The following is a 17,217-nucleotide window of genomic DNA, read 5'->3' as shown; positions in this document are numbered from 1 at the left end:
AAATCATTCCAGGGCACCTTGTTTTTCCAATCCTAACACAGTGATGACGAACCTTTTACAGATTGAGTGCCCAAACTGCTGCCCAAAACCCACTTATTTATCGCAAGGTGCCAATGCTACAATGAAACTTGAAAACTAAGGTTTTTGTTTAGAAAAAACAATTCACTGCCAGTCCAAGCAAAATATATATATATATCCTTGGCAAGCTCCTGACCGGCCATGCGAAAGTTCAGGCAAAGCGGGGCTAATGAGCCGTAGCTCGAGATGTCATCCTATCTGAGCATGCGCATGGCCCCTATGTGCGCTGTTATCCGATGCTCGGCTGCTGGCGCGACTCGGCTCGCTTGCTGACAGAGAGGGGTCTGCGTGCCCGCTGTGGCAAACATGCCAAAGGTTCGCCACCAGTAGCCTAATCCCTTGGACTGTGCATCCACCTATCCCAAAGGTCACAATTTCTCAACCAGGATATCATGTGGGACCCCGTCAGAGGCCCTGCTGAAATCCAGGTAAAGCTCATGCACCCCCTTCCCCCCTTCCAGCCCCCTCAAGACCTTGTAGTTGGCCTCCACAAGGCTTGTCTGGCAGAATCTACTTCTGCGGAAGCCGTGCTGTGTGGCTGCCAACCTCCCTTCCTTGTCTAGGGTTTCCAGAGCTTTTCTTATCACGAGCAATTCCTTACTTCCTTCATTTATGTATTTTTTTTCTTTCTATCTATCTATCTATCTATCTATCTATCTATCTTTCTTTCTTTCTTTCTATCTATCTATCTATCTATCTATCTATCTATCTATCTATCTATCTATCTATCTATCTAAAACATTTATATGCCATCCTTGACAATAGCCTCTCAGGAGAGCTTACAAGATTAGAATCAATTGTCTTAAAAAACAATCAATAAAACAGTACAATAAAATTACTATAAACCAATACAGATAAATCAAACTAAAGCAACTGTGAACCACTAAAAATGCTAATTTTAAAATAACGATTAAATAAAAAGGTTTTGGCCTGGTACCGAAAAGAGTATAAACTTTCCATCTTCTTTCCCAGAATGGGCATAAGGCTAACTGGCCTTAATTCCCCATATCCCCTCTCCTACTCTCTTTGTAGATTGGATCCACGGCTGCCTCTGGAACGCCTCCAGTTTTCCACGAGGCCTCGAAACTGAAGGCTAATGGATAGGAGAGTCCCCCTGCCAGCTCCCAAAGCACACTTGGGTGTAACCCCTCAGGCACCTTCATAACATCCAGGGCCCCAAGGAGCTGCTGAATGTCTAGGGGAGCGACTCTGTGCCCCCAGAACCCCAGCCTCATCTGCCCCCCCCCAACCTGCTTTGGGGAGAACGCAGAAGCAAATGTTCATTTAGCATCTGGGCCTGTTCCCTCCCGTCAGTGCCTGGATCCCCTCCCTCTCTTAAGCAGCTGCACTGGAAATGAAGGCAGATGCGCTTTTTCTCCCTTTTGACATTTTCCACTAGTCTGAGCTCATACGCAGCCTCAGCCTTGCGGAGAAGCCCCCTGCCCCTCCCCGGTGGGCCCCCTGGTCCACTTGCCCCAGGGCCATTTCCCGTGAGGGTCCCCCTTCCTCCCGATCCCTCCCACCACCACTCTGCACATCCAGTGGCCCTCCAAGGCCTCCCCGCTCGCGGATCAGCCGCATCGCCAAGGCTTGCGCCCCCAAGACCCCCCTTCTCGGAGCCATACCTGCTCCTGGACTCCCTGGCCTTCCAGCACCCTCTCCGGGAGGCTTCTCCAGCCTGGCCTTCCCTGGACTGGAGGTAGCCCCCAAGAAGTCCCTGACCCTATTTACACAATATTTGTAGTTAATCAAATAACCACAGGCTTTTAACTAGCTACTTCTGTGCAACTGTGTCTGCAGAATCGTGAGACACGGAAGGACTTGTGCAAGTCCTGCACCTCGTTCCTTGCACGAGCGGGAGGCCAGCTGCGTGGCTTCCAGCAGGCGAGACCTGAAGCAGGGCCTGGGCAGTGCTGGCACCGACTCACGCTCACGGGCTCCACGCCGGTGCCCGCGGGGGCCACTGGCTGGCCGTGTGACCAGAGGATGCACTTCAGAGGCTGCCCTCACGGGCCCTTGGGCTGCGCCTGCCTGCTTCCCAAAAAGCCGAGGGCCTATGGAACAGGCGTGGAAGGTCCTCCGTCGGCCACTCCGGAGGAACACAAGGCCCACTGAGGGGCCTGCAAACCAGCCTGGGGCCTCGCGTCCCATCCCGACCCACGGCTCGCAGGCCCGCCTCGGGTACCTTGATGGTCTTGACGAGGTTGGCGGTGCTGTTGGCCACCTCCTTGGCGGACTGGACGAACTGGCGCTTGGCGACCGGGTTGGAGGTGCGGGACGAGGCCACGCGGCACGTGTTGCAGAGGGCCGAGGTGTGCTTGGCCACGATGGTGGCGGCGGACAGGACCTGCGGAGGGCGCGGCATGCCGGCACTCGCGGGGCTGCCGGAGGCAGGCGCCAGCCTCTGCCTCCCCCGCACCGGGCACCTTCTTCCCGCCGTGTGGGCCGCCCGAGCCAGGCTCAGTGCACCGGCCCGTTCCTGGGGCCACGGCTGCCGCTCGGGGCAGCCGGGCGAGCCGGCCCGCCCGGGCTGGAGGGCCCCCTCAGGACCGCCTCCCCCGGCCCCCAGGCCCATCGGCCTCGGGGCAGCCGGCGGGAGCAGCGCCACCCTGCCCGCTCACGGCCCGGGGCTGCCACTACCTGGGCTTGAGTGCATGCCGGGTCGATCAGGTTCTGACAGGCCATCTGGATGGCCTGGTTGGCTCGCGCGAACTGCGTGGGGTCCACCAGGCCTTGCTGCCCGGCCTGGCTGTTGGGATCTGAGACCCCAACCAGGTAGGCTGCCTGTGAGCAACGCAGAGACAAGACGAGATGAGCACGCTGCGAAGCAGGGGGCGGCTGGCACACGGCCAGGCCAGGCCAGGCCAGGGACGCCGGGGCAGCGACGCCCGCGACCTCCTGCCGGACTGAGGAGCTCTGTCCCCAGGGCGGAAGGGCCACCGCCTGCCCCTCCCACCACCGCTTACCTGGGCAGCAGCTTCAGTAAAGCCACAGAGGGCCTTGGAGGCGGTGCTGATGGACTCGCCGAACTCCGGCAGCTTGCTGTTCTTCGCGTTCTGAGATATCCCGGCCATGGCCTCGCCCAGGATCTGCAGGAGACAGACACAGCCGCTAGCGGGGAGCAGCAGCTCCGGAGTCCGAGGACGGGCACAGGCCTTCCAAGCTGGGCACGGGACATCAAAGCTTCCAAGGAGAGCTGCAAGGGGCCTGCAGTGGCCCAGCTCTCTGCTCTTGCAGGGGCCGAGTGGGCGCCCCCGGGAAGCCCACGAGCCAAGACGGGCGCCCCGTGGCACCGCCCTGCTCAGGATCCCCGGCAAAGGGTCCCGCGAGGCATGCCACGACGAGCCCCGCAGGCAGCTGCTGCAGCCGGCCCCCGACGGGAGCAGTGCCTTCTGCCAGGCTGGCGGATCCGCTTCCAAGAGGCCCGCACTGGGGCCCAGCACTGCCTCCAGCGGCAGCGAGCCCCGCTTCCCCCGTCGGCCCACGCGCTCACCTTGGAGTTCTCCATGACGCTGTCCAGGCAGCTGAAGTAGGACATGTCGTTGACCGCCTGGGTGGGGTTCTCCAGGAGCTCTCGCACGGTCTGTGGGGAAGGGGCGCTCCGTGTCACAGACCCCACGCTCGCACGCCTCCCTTCCGCCCACCCCGGAAAATGGCCGGCCTGCATGGCCGCCCGCCCGGCTGCCCCAGCCCACGGCGGCTCACCTCCAGCTCACGCAGGGCGTTGTCGCACTCCTTCTGGCCCGGCGCCTGCTGGGTGCACATCGTGATGAGCTGGTTGATGCTGTCGGTCACGGCCCTGCCACGGCAAAGTGGGCGCATTAGGCCCCGGTCCCCGCAGAGGCCCTTGCCCGGCAGGCACCGGGAAGCCGCGATCGTGGAGTCCCTGGCCGGAAGGGCCGGAGGGGACGCTGCCCCGTCCCCCACGGGGCTCCCCGGAGCGGCCTGCCAGCCCTCCAAGCCACCCACCCACCCCAGAAGGAGCCATACCGGGCGGCGGCCGCCAGCTGGTTCTTGAGGTTGGGAGCCGCCGGGTCGGCGGAGAGCGCCTTGGCTGCCAGCAGCAGCTTGCTGGAGGACATGGAGATGCTCTTCAGGTTGGAGACCACCTGGGCCTGGGCTTCCTTGGACTAGAGGAGTGGCAGGAGAGGTCACTCACCCACCGCCCTGACCTGGCAGCCCGGCTGGTCTCCCCCTCCCCAGCAGCCGACTTCAGCCCCCTGCCCGGAGCCAGTCCCAGCCAAGCCGACCCCGTCAGGCTGCTCCCCCGAATGCCCAGCCGGGTCGGGAATGACCTTCGCAGGAAGGACGATTTTTCTGGCCATGGACCAGGGCTCTCTCTGCTTAGCTTACTAAAAGTGGAAGAAACACCTCAGCTTTCAAGCCCAACTCCTGCTTGGAAGGAGCTGGTGCTCGGCCCTTCTTTGCCTCGCAATTCCCCCTCCTCTGCCTAACCCTCCTCGCCAACCCCGGTCAGTGCAAAGCGCGAGGCTGAAAATGGGCCTCACGGGTGCAGCCCTCTGCCTCCACGTGGCCCCTCATGCACGCCCACGAGTCGCAACGGATCAGACCCAAGGCGAGCATTCTGTCCCCACACTGGTCGAGAAGAAGAGCGACCCTCGATTTAACAGTAACGAACAGGGGTGACCTACTACACAAAACAGCAGCCGTGGGAACCCTGGGGGAACGCGACCCTGAGATACTTGAATTCCCAGTTATCAAGGAAGCGAAGGCGAGCTGCAGCCAAGCGTGCACCCTGGACTTCAGGAAGGCCGACTTTAATGAATTCAGAACAACGGTGCCATGGAAAAAGTAGTCCAAGAGAGGAGGGAAATCTTGAAAAAGAAGATTCTCCAAGCACAACCCCTATATTGTCTAACGTCTTTTTAATAACTCTCTTTTTCTCTAGCTTGTGGTGTTGTGTGCTGAGTCCAGTGTCCAACTGCCCATCTGGGTTTTGGGGATTCTGGGAAGCAGGGTGAGAAGGCGAGTGCAGAAAGTCGCGGGGAGATGGGGACTCGTGGGTGGCTCATCGTTACAGATACAAAACTGGGTGGAACGGCACACACCCTGGAAGGCAGAATGAAGATCCGAGGGGGAATAAGATCACCGCTAAGTCCCTCAAAGGGTGTCAGAAAGAGGAAGGTCAAGATCTCTTCCCACTGATTCTCGAGCATAGGACACAGAATAATCAGTGGAAGCTGTGACCAGTCCGGTTCAGGCTGGGCATCAGGAAAAGCTTCCCCAATCACGGCCAGAGCAATGCGACCGTGGGACCAGCTGCCTGGGGAGGGGGCGGGTGGGCTCTCCCACCCCGGAGACAGTTGTTTGAGTGGGATGGTGCAGACTGGCGTCCTGAAGCAGCAGGGGGCTGGACCCACGGCCTTCTCGGCCGCTTCCAACTCCACTATCCTGGTCCTGTGAGCTAAGGAGGTCACGGGCTCTCGCACACTGGAGGCGTTCATGAGGCACGTGGGCAGCCGTCTGAGAGGGACGGCTAATCTGGGCACCCTGCACCGAGCAGGGGTGGGCCTGATGCCCCCTGGCTCCCAGCTCCCTTCAGCTCTCCTGTTTCGATCAGCCTGAGGCGATCGTTCAATCTCCTTCATGGGCTGCTTCTTGCCGGTCGCTGTGCAATGAGAGAAGAGATGATGCGCAACTCTGTGCGCCTGCCTTGCCTCCCCTCGCTCACTTCTTGCTATGCTGTCAGATGAGGCCGCCTTTCCTCAGCGGGGAATCGCTCTGACCTCATGACCATTTGCGATGCTCTTCTCTGCAGTTCTTACAGCTTGACAAGATCCTGCTTTTTAAGGTGTGGCCACTCGCACTGCACAGAACCGCCTCGGTCATGCCCAGGACTTCTACAAGAGCAGGGTGCTACTACCAGTTTTATGACAATGCCTGCACACAAACCCACAGCACAACCACCCTTGGAACCCCGCGTACCCGTCTGGATACGGCACCTCCGGAACAATGCTGCACCCCTGGAGGAGGTGCAGAAAGGAACTCCTCGAACAATCGTGGTGCCAGAAACCCCCAAAATTGCCAGTGGGGTGCTGTGGTTAACAGGATGGGATCGGGACTCAGGAGATCTGGATTCCAGCTCCACAGCCCAGCCCAGCCCCTCACCAGGAGACTTTTGGCCAGTAACAGATTCTCAATGTTTTCGGGATAACATCAAGAGGAGGAGAATTACATATGCTATGCGGGTACGACGGACGCATAATAAATAAATAGGATGGCCTGGCCAGAAAGGAGCACCTGTAAATCCTTCCTGCCAGTTCCTGGCAGCCGAAAACAGAGAAGGCTCGCCTCTGCACGGAGACAGGCCCTTCGCTGCTGCACTTGGCGCGCCTCAAGCCGACCCTTGCCTGGCTCCAGCTTGCAACAAGCCTCTGCCTCACCGGGAGACCCCAGCCCGCTGCAGCCAAGCCCCCAGCCCGCTCCGAACTGCAGGCAGGTTGCCTCACCTGCCGGCAGCAATGCCGCTCCTCACCAAGAAGCTTAGCCGGCTCTGCCCGGGCTCCTTGGCCGGCTGGCCTTGGCCTGGCACCCATCGCTGCGGCACTGTGCCTCGCTGGGCCTCTCCATGACACCAGAAAGTGCACCCCGGGGGCAAGTGGCCCCGCTTGAGAGGCGGCCGGCAGGCCCTCGCTGCGGGAAGCCCCGCGACCACCGCCGCCAGCTGCCGCTCTGCCCGAGCCTTCTCAGGTGGGGCCGAGCACGCCACAGGCCGAAGAGCAGCTCACCAGGCACAGCTGCGGCAGACAGCGGGGTCTGGACAGCCCCGCGGAAAGCGCTCCCTGCCTGCAGGAGCCGCACCCTGCTTCCTCGCAAGCCAGCCCAGCTTTGGCAACACAGCCCAGAGGGCCTCTCGCTGCCCGACCTCTGCAAGCGCCGGTCCCTCGCACGCTCCCTTCCCAGGGGCCAGCGGCTTTGCTGCCCTGCCAGAATGCCGGAGCAATCCTCGCCTCGCCTCGCCTCGCTCTCTGAGAAGCCCCTTGGCCAGGCTCAGTCCAGCTCAGCTGCAGCCCACCTCTCCCCTGAACTCCCCGGCACAAAGGCCCCACCTGCTCTGCCTGCAAGCAGGACCTCCACCCCCTGCCCCACAAGGCTCTTACCGGGGACTGGCCAGCCATCTCCACACCGGCCTGAAGGAACTCGTTGAAGTCATGGCCAAACTTGCCGGATGCCCGGGCCAGGTCTTGCGGGGTACCCCGGGAGGCCTGCACCAGCTCGTTGGCGGACTGGTTGAGGCCAGCAGCTGCCTGGTTCAGGTGACTCTGGGCCTCCTGGAAGTTCTTGGTGCTGGGAGGGAACTGGGGGCGGGAAAGGAGAGCCGGCTTCAGCAAGCCACCGAGGCACCAGTCCTGACCGCGCTCCGCGTCCCGCCACCCCGGCCGCACCGGGCAGGAGCTGTGCGAGATCTGCCAGGAAGACCCCATGTGCTAGAAAACCCGCAGGCGGCGGCCCCGGCGCACCCGTCTTGCTTCCTGCCCAGGTCTGCAGCCCTCTACTCGAGGCAGGGAGGAAAGCCACGGGGGTTCTGATTTGCGGGGCAGCCGAACGCCGGGCGGTGGGGGGGGGGGCAGGCACCACGCGCCACCTGCGCCCTGCACTGGGGGCCCCCTGGCCCTCTGTCCTCCGGCCGCAGCTCCGGCCCAGCAGAGGAGCGGCCCCCATGGCGGCACGAATGCTGCAGATGCGCATGGTCCCGATGCTCCCCAGCACGGGCCGAGACCCGGAGACAGCGGCTCAGTCCTGCAGCAGCTCCGCAGTGCAGGGCAGCCGGGCCGTGGCCGACCGAGAGCCCTTGCAAGCAGCCGCGGGGCACACGCGCGGGGAGCCCCGAAGAGCACTCGGGGGAGGCCTGGGCAGCCGTTCTGAGAGCTGGGGCCAAAGGGGCCCCTGGCAGAAGGATGCCCTCGGGGGCCCCACCACCTTTCCCCTGGCTCAGCTTCCATCGGGCTTATAGCACAGCCCCCCATAGCCTCTGCCAGGTGCCCGCCCACCTTTCCGCCTCTGCCTCCTGCCCTGTGCTGCCCACCCCTCAGGAAAGACACTCACCGAGTCGGCCAGCAGCCTCTTGCTGGCCTCGCCCACGGTGCGGATGGCAGCGTCCACGTCCCGCTGCCCGGGCAGGCAGTTCACACAGCGGCTGAGAGCCTGCGAGACCGCCTTGGCCACCTGGCGGGAGAGACGGTGCCGGGCTCAGCCTGCCGGGCCCTCGGAAGGCCCGGCCCCTCAGCCCACAGCTGGGCCCCTGCAGAAGACGGCGCTGGCCAGCCCCGGGCCCTCGGCCGAGAGAGCGGCGCAAGCCCGAAGGCCCGGGCACTCACCTGGGCCAGCCGCTGCTGGCTCTCGGGGTCCCCGGGCTTGGCCACCGCCTTGCGAGCCTCTTCGATGAGGTTTCCGGCCTTGTCCATGACGTCCCCGGCGCACTCCAGCAAGACCGCCTGCACCTGAGGCTCGGCCGTGCTGGCCGCCACCCCGCGTGCCGCCTGGCTGAGGGAGCGCAATGCGTGGGCCACGTCCCGGGCTGCCATTCCTGCGGGGGAGCCAAGGGGCAGTGGGACCAGGCAGTTCCCCCCCGAGCCTGGCCTGGAGGTGGGTGAGCGAACGAGCGGGGGTGGGAGGACCACATGCTCGGCTGGGAGGCCGCAGGGGAGCGAGCGGCGGCCGTCTCTGGGTGAAGGAGATGGGCCCCCGCCAGGCGTGGAGGGGCAGGTGGGACCGCCGGCCAGAATCATGTGCCTGGGCAGAAGTCAGGGCGGCCCACGGAGGGCAGCCCTGGGGTGAGGGGGCCGGGCAGCTCCGAGGGAGCCCGTACCTGTGTAGTTCTCGTTGCCCTGGGCCACCTCCCCCAGCAACTGGGCAATGGCAGAGCTGACGGCCTTGGTGCTGTTACCCAGGTCCTGGGCGCACTTCTCGATCTGCAGGACAGACGGACGGACGGTCGAGGGGGGTCTCAGCGCTGAAGCACTCCGTGGGCCCCCTCAGGCAGCGCCATCTTGGCCACCCATTTTGCAAACCTCCCGATTCCCATTTCCTTAAATCCTTGACAGGCTGCCTGCCGAAGCATCAAGACCACGACGGGAGCCCCCGGGACGCCTGCGCCCAGTGCGCCCATCCCCACTGGTGCAGCACCCGGAGCCCCGAGGCCACGCACGGCGATCCCTCGGGGCCAGGCCCCGCCCTCACAGCGCAGCCCCCACAGGCGCCCCCGGCAGCCCCCGCCCTCGCCGCTCACCGACTCCCCCGGAAGGGGCTTCAGCTTGCCCTCCCGCGCAGCTGCCTTGGCTTCCTGCAGGTCTCTTTCCAGGCCCTGCACCAGGCTGAGGGCCGAGTCGATCTCTAGCGGCCCACAGGCCTCTTGCGCCTGCCAAGACAGGGGACGGAATGAGCACTTCCTCCTGGGCCAGTCCGCTCCCTCCCACCACCGACCCAGGCAGCCAAAGAAGGGACACCCTTCGCAATCCGTTCGTGGCATGGACTGGGCATCTGCCGCCAACGGAGAGGAGAGCCGCCAGCTCGGACTCCTTTGGGAGATCGTGATGGAGGGGGTGTGGAGCAGCAAGTGCAAAGGGGCACGCTGGCTGCCTGAAACCTCCTTCATCAGCAGCAGTCCACCTGGGAGCACCAGTGCGGGTGGGGGGGCTGGCTGGCTCGCGGGCATCTGGCTACTCACAGCGACAAAGGCAAGCAGCACCAGAGTCCCTCTCCAGCACCGGCCTGCCTCCCGCCTTACCTTCTGGGCAGCCGTGCGGAGATCGGCCAGGGCCGAGGCCAGGTTCTTGGCGCACTGGCCAAGCTGCATGGCAGAGGCCTGGTCGGAGATGGTGGGCACCGCAGCCTTGGCAGCCGCTGCCATCCTCCCGCCGGGCTACAGGAGAAGGGGGAAGAGGTGAGGCACAGCGAGGAGGGCGCCCCCCCCCGCCTCCTGGGACGCCTGGCCAGGCGCTCCGAGCCAGCAGCCGCTCACCTGCAGGAAGTTCTGGCTGGCGGCGATGAGAGCCAGCTGGGCGCTGGGGCTGTCCGGCTGCGAGTGGCTCCCACGGACTCCCTGCACCAGCATCGGGATCTGGTCCGCCACCACCTGCAGGGAGGAGGAGGAGGAGGAGGAGGAGGAGGAGGCCAGCTGAGAATGCTGCAGCCGCGGCCCGGCCCCCAGGCACTCAGCCCCCCCCCCCTGAACTGGAGGAATGCGGCAGGGGGCTGCCATAGACACCCCCCTTGCCCTCAGGAAGCTGAAGCATGAGGGCCTCTCAGTCTCCCCCGACAGACTGCCCTGGCCCTCTGCGCCCCGGAGGGCTGCGCCAAGAGGTCGCCCTGGCCAGGTGGGGTGCCTCCAGAGGCCGAGGCGCCAGCGGGAGACGCCGCGAGGCATGGCAGCTGCTCTGCACGCAGACGGCGCAGGCCCAGCCTGGGCCTCTGCAGGGAGGCCGCCCAATGCGCAGGGAGCCGCTTCTGCCCGTTCGGTGGGGCACCTGTGGGCTGCCCGGGCCGGGGGGCGGCTCCTCTGCTCTGGACGGCCTCACCGCCTAGGTGCCTGGGGAGGCCCTCGGGAGGAGGCACGGGCTCCCTGTTGGCTGGCCGGCCGACGGTGGGTGGAGGAGAACCACCCGCACCCCGGCCGCGCGCACACGCCTCCTCCGCTCACCTTGCAACTCTGGGCCAGCTGCTGCTGGGCCGAGGGGTTCCGGCTGGCGCTGGCCGCGTGCTGCGCCGCCGCGATGGTCTGGGTGGCCGCCGCTGCCGCCTGCTTGGCAGCGTGCTGGGGGGAGAAGAGCGGTCAGGTGCCCTGCCCAGTCTGTGGGGCCAGCCCCACACCCCACCCGCCCCCGCGAGGCGGCAGGGGAGGCCAGCAGCAGCCACGCTGCCCCCCACGGATACCGACCTCCAGCCGGTGGACGAGCTTCTTCTTGATGGCGTTCTGGGCGGCGGCGTTGGTGGCCATGCGGAGTCCCTCGGCCGCCTCCCGCAGGCGCTGCTGCTGCTCCTCGCTGTCGGGGTGCGCCGCGGCCCCCTGGCAGGGACGGAGCGGAGCCTGTCAGGCCAGGCCCTCCCCTTGCCCCTGCTGGGCCACAGGGCCCCACAGGCACAGTGGCCCCCGAGCAGGGGCCCAGCCCAGGCGGAATGCACGGGGGCTTGTGTGGGCCCAGGCCCACGGCCTGTGGGTCGACTCAGGCCGGGGATCATGGGGCAACCGCTGCACGGGCCTTTCCAATCCCCACAGAAGGAGGGACACACCTCGGCCGACCGGGGCGGAGGGTGGGGGAGGACTCGGGTCCTGCTGACCACCACTAGCCAAGCACACGGAGGCCAGCTTCTGGCCCGTGTGGGGCGCAAGGGTACCGCAGTGGGGCACGGTGGCCCGCCCTCAGCACCCTGCTCGCTTCAGCGTCCAACCTTCGCGGCCTCCACCATCTTGGCCGTGGCGTCAGCCAGGATCTTGGCGGCGCTCAGCAGCTTGCGCGAGTTTTCCAGATCCGTCTCCCCTTCCGCATCGGCCTTGATGGCATTTACCAGGTCAGAGGTCGCTTGGGCCAGGATCCGGGCCTGCCGCACCATTTCCCCTAGCGAGGACAACAGGGCCGCCCATGAGCGCCACGCGGTTGAGCTGCAGCCCCGCCGAGCGGCTCCAAGGCGGCCGTTCGGGGAGGTGCCTTCCCACTCCTCGGCCTCCGGGCCCCGAAGGCCGCCAGCCGTGCTCCGAGGTCTCCGGAACCACCGGACCTCCCCGCCTCCCACGCTGGGCAGCCCCCACAGCCCGGCCACCCGCCCGGCGGCCCCACCGCGCCTTACCAGCATCCCCCATGGAACTGAAGATGTTCTCCGTGACGTTGAGGATGGTGTCGGTGGCCTGGTCGTAGCGCCCGGTGGGCTGCCCCCCCGCCGCGTGCTGCTTGATGTGCTCCAGCAGGTCGTTGAGCGCCTGCGTCACGGCCGTGGCCGCCACGCCCACCTGCTTCAGCAGCTGCGCGTCGGCGGTGGCGGCCTGGGAGGCGTCCACGCAGCTCTCCACGGACTTGGCCACGAGCTTGCCCGCCTCGACGAGCTGCTCCTGGCACACGGGCGAGCTGATGGTGGGAGCCACCACCTGCCCGGGAAGCACAGCGGGGGAGGCGGGGTCAGTGCCGGAGGCAGCAAGCCCCCGACGGCTGAAGGCTGCGCCCGGCCGGGGCAGAGGCAGAGGCAGAGGCAGAGGCAGAGGCAGAGGCAGAGCGCCCCGGGCCGGGAAGCTTCGGCACTCACCTTGGTGCAGGCCACCAGCTGAGAGGTGGAGAGCGCGCACTGCGTGGCCGCGGCGATCACCTGCGTCTGCAGCACGGAGTCCTCCGTCTTCTGGGCCACGTTCTTGGCCTTCAGGACCAAGGCGGCCGCAGCACTGGCCACCGCTTTGGCCAGCTGCATCAGCATGTCCTGTGGGGGGGGCATGAGGCCGTGGGTGCGCGCACTCCCCCAGGAAACATGGGGCAAGCGATGCCCTGCGGCCCCAGGCCTCCCTGCCCCGGGGTGAGCCTGGTGCCCCCCTTGCCCCAGCCCCCACGCTCCAGGCGGCCCACGGGCCCACCTGCGCGTCCATCGTCCAGAGAAGCACCCCCGCCAAGCCACCACCACTCCGGCCTCAATCACGGGCCCACGCAGGAAGCCACGCCAAGCCCGCCACCAAGGCCAAGCACCGCAGCAGCTGGCAAGGCGAGGATGAGAGAGGGGCTCAGTTCCCGCCTCTCGCGCTCCACAGACCCCCTCCCCAGCGAGAGGGGCTCCCCTGCCCTCCCGCTGACCCTGGCGCAGGTGCGGGAAATGCGTGTCGTGAGCGGAGCCGGCTGCAGCCGGGCAGCCCCTTCAGACTCACTCGGTTTCTGTCTCAATCCCAAGGTCTCCCTGGAGCTTGTGCGGGTCGAGCAGGGCCCGCGGCCACGGCCCTTTCCAGCCAGGGAAGTGTAGGCGAGGGGGTGGAGCAGCCCCGGGAGTGGCCCCCGGGGCTGCCTGTGCCATGAGGACTACCTGGCCGCCCGGTGCACCGGCTGGCCAAAGGCGGCAGAGCCCTGCCCGGACAGCACCTCTGCCTCGCCGAAGCCTGTGGCCTGTGGCAGAGGACTTCTCGCCGGGCCCGGGCAGTGCCCCGGCTATCGGGGGAGGGGGCCCTGGAGCGGCCAGCAGTGAGTTGCCCTGCAGCAGCAAGCAAGCACCACGGACCGACTCTGGGAGGAAGCTCTGCCGCAAGCCCCTGGCCAGCAAGGAGCCCGATTGGCCGCGGCCACACCAGGAGCGGGCTCTGCCCGGGCACCACAGCCCAACAGGCAGGCTCCGTTACCATTTTGGGGTCGGAAGAGGACAGGGTCCGGGGGCACCGGCTTTCCATGATCTGTGCATGAATTCACAACACAAGGCTGGTTACTGGGCCGAAAGGCCACCCCCTCCCCTCCCCTCCCCTCCCCGCTCGCCAGCCCCACTCTCCTGGACAAACAGACAGTCAGACGGACGGACGGACCTGCTGCACCAGAGTCCTCCCCAGCCCAGCCCCGAGGTTCCCTGCTGGCCCGGCCCCGGCAGAGGCTGCGGCCGGCTGCACCCAACTCACCTGGAAGTGGGGGTCCGTGTCGCTCTCCCCGATCTGCTGCAGCAACTCGCCGCTCGTCTGCCCCACCGCCCCTGCTGCTTGCAAGAGGTTCTGCCGGGGCTGTGGGGAAGGGTCCGAGGTCAGGGCCAGCCTCTGGGGCCGGCGGGCTCGATTGCTCCTGGCACATCCCTGCCCGCCTAGCCCGACCCCCAAAGGCAAGGGCGGCCCCTGCCAGAAGCGAGCCCGGCAAGAGGGCAGCCTGGGCCATCCAGCGGAGCCCCCAAGCTGGGTGAGCCGGGCAAGCCCCTCGGGCAGCCCCTCTGCTCCCCGAGGCCGCCCTCCACCCAGAAGCCTTTCCGCTCGGCTAGGGGGACGGAGCCGGGCTCCCATCCGCAGAAAGGCCCCCTGCCGTGCCCCCCCCCCCCGCTCACCTCGGCACTGGAGGGCTGGGCCGTCTTCAGCAGCTCGGAGACGGCTCCCGCCAGGTTCTTGGCCGCCTGCAGGAGCTGCCGCCCGTTGCCGCCCTCGTCCTCCATGAGGGCCGCCAGCAGCTTGACGCCCTTGGACATCTCCGTCAGGTTGGAGGAGATGGTGGTGACGGCGCAGCCCACGGCCGTGTAGTCGGTCTCGGCAGGGTCGCCGGCGGTCAGGTTCACCACGGACGCCGTGCCGGCCGTGATGGCGTCCACTTGGGAGTGGATCTCGTGCTTGGACTCGTCCATCTTGTTCTTGCGCCACGCCTTGGAGGCCTGGGGGGCAGGGGGAGGGGGAGGGGGAGGGGGGGTCAGTGCAGCCCGGCGGGAGGGGCAGGCCCACGCCAGGGGCCCCCACACTCACTGCGTCCTGCCCCAGCGGGGGCAGCGTCTCAAAGTCGTCCAGGTTGGACTGTGCCGCATGCACGGCCCGCATGCTCGAGTTGATGGTGCCGGTCAAGGCCTGCTGGGCGGAGGTCTGCAAGATAGGGGGGAGACGGTCAGGCCGGGGCGGGGGGGGGGGGGGGGGGGAGATCGGCCAAAGCCCGGCCCCGGGGCTGCAAAGCTGGCGCGCACAGCCCGCACTGGGGCCCGCGAGCCGCCCGGGTGCGGGAGGCCGAAGGGAAGGGGCGCAACGCAAGCCCCCGCCGCACAAGCCCGGCACTCGCCACGGGCGGGGACGAGCGGCAGCCGGGCAGCGAGATGCGTGGCTGCAGCGTGGGGGCCACTCACCAGGGGGGGCATGTGGCCGCGGTGCATCTGGCCGCTGGTGACCTGCTGCTGGGCCTGGGGCATGGTCCCGACCTGGAAGTTCTCAGGGCCCCCGGCGCCCGGCCGGATGATGGCCGGAAGGGCCACCGAGCCGTGCTCCAGCTTGTTCACCTGGTTGAACTGCTGCTGCATGACGGTCGACCTGTGGGAAAAGCCGGCAAGGGGTCTGCACAAGCCGCCCTGCCCTCCCGCCGCCTTCGCTCAGCACCCCGGCTGCATGGCCCACGTCCCTGCGTGCAAAGGACTGCGCCCTCGAAGCCGGCCGGCCGGCCAGCCCCCCCGCCCTCCCCCAGGCTTACTTTTTGGGAGAAACGGAGTCCTCCAGCATGGTGGATTCCTCGTCCCCCTCCAGACCAAAGTGGTCCTTGCTCTTCTTCTGCGGTCAGAGAGGCAGCCGTTACCCACTGCTGGAGCGGCCGGGAGGGGATGCCGCAGAGCGTCGCGGAGGAGCCGCCCCCAGCACGGGCGGGGATGCCCCCCATGGCCCCAGGCCACAGAGGAGGGCTGGGGCGGGCAGGGGCAGGCCAGGGGGCAGCTGGGCCCAGGCCAGAAAGGAGCCATCTCGCTGGACAAGGAGGGACAGTCCAGCGAGGAAGCAAGTGGCCGAGGGGAGGGGAGGGGAGGGGGCCTCCTTCACCAGCATCTGCCTTTCCCTCCAGGACCCGAGGAGGAGGGTCCCGGCAGCCTTCTGCTCCCCTGGTTTACGCCCCCCGCCCCCCCGGCCGAGCTGACCTTTTTCAGAATGATGTCAATGTAGCCTGCGATGAGCTGGGCAATCTGCTCGCCTTCGGTGGTTTGCACCGAGTAGTAGCCATCCTGGTAGTCACCAAAGTCCTGCAGCACCAGAAGGAGGGCAGCATGGCGGAGGGACGGGCAAGAGAGGGCGCCTACACCGCCCGCCCCCCCAGCACTCCCTCTGGGGAGCGGGCGGCCCTGCCCCCCCCCCCACAGGGCCCCGGGCCTGGGGGCACGGGGGGGGGGGGGGGGGGGGGGGGGGGAGCCCATGCACGACGTACCAGCGTGAAGCTCTTGGGGGAGGCTGCCCAGCGCTTGATGTTGGTGAGGTTCCACTCCTGGATCACCTCCTTGGTCTTCTCGTCCACACGCATCACGCACTCCTTGGTGATGCCCAGGAGGCGCGGCACCAGCTTGTTCTTCCCTTTCATCTTCTCCTGCGGACCGTGGGGGCGGGGGGGGTCACGGCACAGGCCAGCCATGCCCCTCCGCGGTCCCTCCCCCAGGCCCCGGGTGAGGGCTCTGCAGCGCAGCACGCCGGGCCCAGTCCCTGGCCGCGGGGGCCGCGCTCCCCCGGGCAGGTGCTCGGTCTCACCTTGACCAGGAAGAAGGACACCCCGTAGGTCTTGAGGGAGCGGGCGAGCTTGACGTAGCGCACCTTGGCCTCGATCTCGCTCATGGTGCTGCAGTTCCTGTGGGCCTGCGTGCAAAGCGGGCGGCCCGTGACCCGGAGCCCCCCAGGGCCGCCCTCGGCCCAGCCCCGCCACACGTTCCCCTGCTGGGAGGTCCCTGTACCCACCCGCACGGGGAAGGCCCAGCGAGGAGAGCCAGGCACCCTGCACGCGGTGCCACCCTGGCCCCCGAAGGCCAAGCGGGAGAGTCACCGGCCAAGGGCAGCAGTCGCCCCGCAGAACGGCGTGGGAACCCGGGTCTCCCGGGCGGTCCGGGCCGCGAAGCCCCCGGCCCTGTGAGCACACCCGGCAGACGGGGTGTGCCAGCGGCCTGGGAGGCTCCATGGCCGGCCCTGCGCAAGGCAACCCACCAGCGTGGCTGCCGCCGGGCCAAGCCCCCCGGGGGGCTTGCTTGGGGGAAGCAGCGCGCCCCACCAAGGTTGCCGCATGCTCGGACCCCGCAGGAGACGTGGGGAGTTGGCTACGCAGCCCCACGGCAAGAGCAGCAAAGACCCCTTGCCATCTTGCCTCAGGATCCCCGGAGAGCACCCGTGGAGGTGCCCCAAAGCGCACCCGAGGCAGCTAGTGCTGACAGCCCCGCTCACAGCTGCAATCCCAAGCCCCCTTTCTGCTCCCAGCCCCATGGCCCCCATGGGGGTCACAGGGAAGCTCTCCAGAGTAACCAAAGGCACGAAGGATTCTGGGACATGTAAAGGGGACATTTGCAAGTGACGCTCCCTTCATGTTACAATCCCCAACTTCCCCCTCTCTTCTTAGTGCCCTTTCTGGGGCGTGTTTTGCAAATGTCTAAGAAAAAGGACTAAAAACATCAGGCCCCTCTAGAAAGCATGTGGGGGGACTGGAGAAAGATAATTTTTGGATTGGCAAATCCAGCTGTGCACCCCAAGACCTCCATTTCCCT

At 66.4% G+C, this 17,217-nt stretch overlaps 1 protein-coding gene across 5 annotated transcripts in view; it reads right to left on the bottom strand.

Annotated features, from left to right (window-relative positions):
- The window catches only part of TLN1 (talin 1), a 38,115-nt gene that overhangs the window by 14,323 nt on the left and 6,575 nt on the right, over positions 1 to 17,217 (bottom strand). For 3 of the 5 annotated variants that reach the window (XM_044443889.1, XM_044443891.1, XM_044443890.1), the window contains exons 9-35: positions 16,220 to 16,324; positions 15,906 to 16,061; positions 15,622 to 15,723; positions 15,189 to 15,265; positions 14,851 to 15,031; positions 14,483 to 14,596; positions 14,077 to 14,394; positions 13,667 to 13,765; positions 13,400 to 13,450; positions 12,334 to 12,501; positions 11,884 to 12,178; positions 11,488 to 11,654; positions 10,976 to 11,104; positions 10,739 to 10,852; positions 10,061 to 10,174; positions 9,827 to 9,961; positions 9,329 to 9,457; positions 8,909 to 9,011; positions 8,418 to 8,626; positions 8,146 to 8,265; positions 7,200 to 7,397; positions 4,069 to 4,208; positions 3,784 to 3,877; positions 3,572 to 3,661; positions 3,045 to 3,167; positions 2,719 to 2,862; positions 2,264 to 2,425 (exon numbers count right to left, since the gene is read on the bottom strand). In XM_044443889.1, coding sequence (XP_044299824.1) covers positions 2,264 to 2,425; positions 2,719 to 2,862; positions 3,045 to 3,167; positions 3,572 to 3,661; positions 3,784 to 3,877; positions 4,069 to 4,208; positions 7,200 to 7,397; positions 8,146 to 8,265; positions 8,418 to 8,626; positions 8,909 to 9,011; positions 9,329 to 9,457; positions 9,827 to 9,961; positions 10,061 to 10,174; positions 10,739 to 10,852; positions 10,976 to 11,104; positions 11,488 to 11,654; positions 11,884 to 12,178; positions 12,334 to 12,501; positions 13,400 to 13,450; positions 13,667 to 13,765; positions 14,077 to 14,394; positions 14,483 to 14,596; positions 14,851 to 15,031; positions 15,189 to 15,265; positions 15,622 to 15,723; positions 15,906 to 16,061; positions 16,220 to 16,324 — 3,837 coding nt within the window. The remainder of the gene's footprint in view (positions 1 to 2,263; positions 2,426 to 2,718; positions 2,863 to 3,044; positions 3,168 to 3,571; positions 3,662 to 3,783; positions 3,878 to 4,068; positions 4,209 to 7,199; positions 7,398 to 8,145; positions 8,266 to 8,417; positions 8,627 to 8,908; positions 9,012 to 9,328; positions 9,458 to 9,826; positions 9,962 to 10,060; positions 10,175 to 10,738; positions 10,853 to 10,975; positions 11,105 to 11,487; positions 11,655 to 11,883; positions 12,179 to 12,333; positions 12,502 to 13,399; positions 13,451 to 13,666; positions 13,766 to 14,076; positions 14,395 to 14,482; positions 14,597 to 14,850; positions 15,032 to 15,188; positions 15,266 to 15,621; positions 15,724 to 15,905; positions 16,062 to 16,219; positions 16,325 to 17,217) is intronic. The other 2 variants (XM_044443893.1, XM_044443892.1) reach the window with 1 other exon arrangement.

This window comes from Varanus komodoensis, unplaced genomic scaffold (genome assembly GCF_004798865.1).
Source record: "Varanus komodoensis strain SLA01 unplaced genomic scaffold, ASM479886v1 scaffold43, whole genome shotgun sequence".
Lineage (NCBI taxonomy): Eukaryota > Metazoa > Chordata > Lepidosauria > Squamata > Varanidae > Varanus > Varanus komodoensis.
Note: the sequence above shows the minus strand (reverse complement) of the source record. Positions and strands in the feature narration are given on the sequence as shown.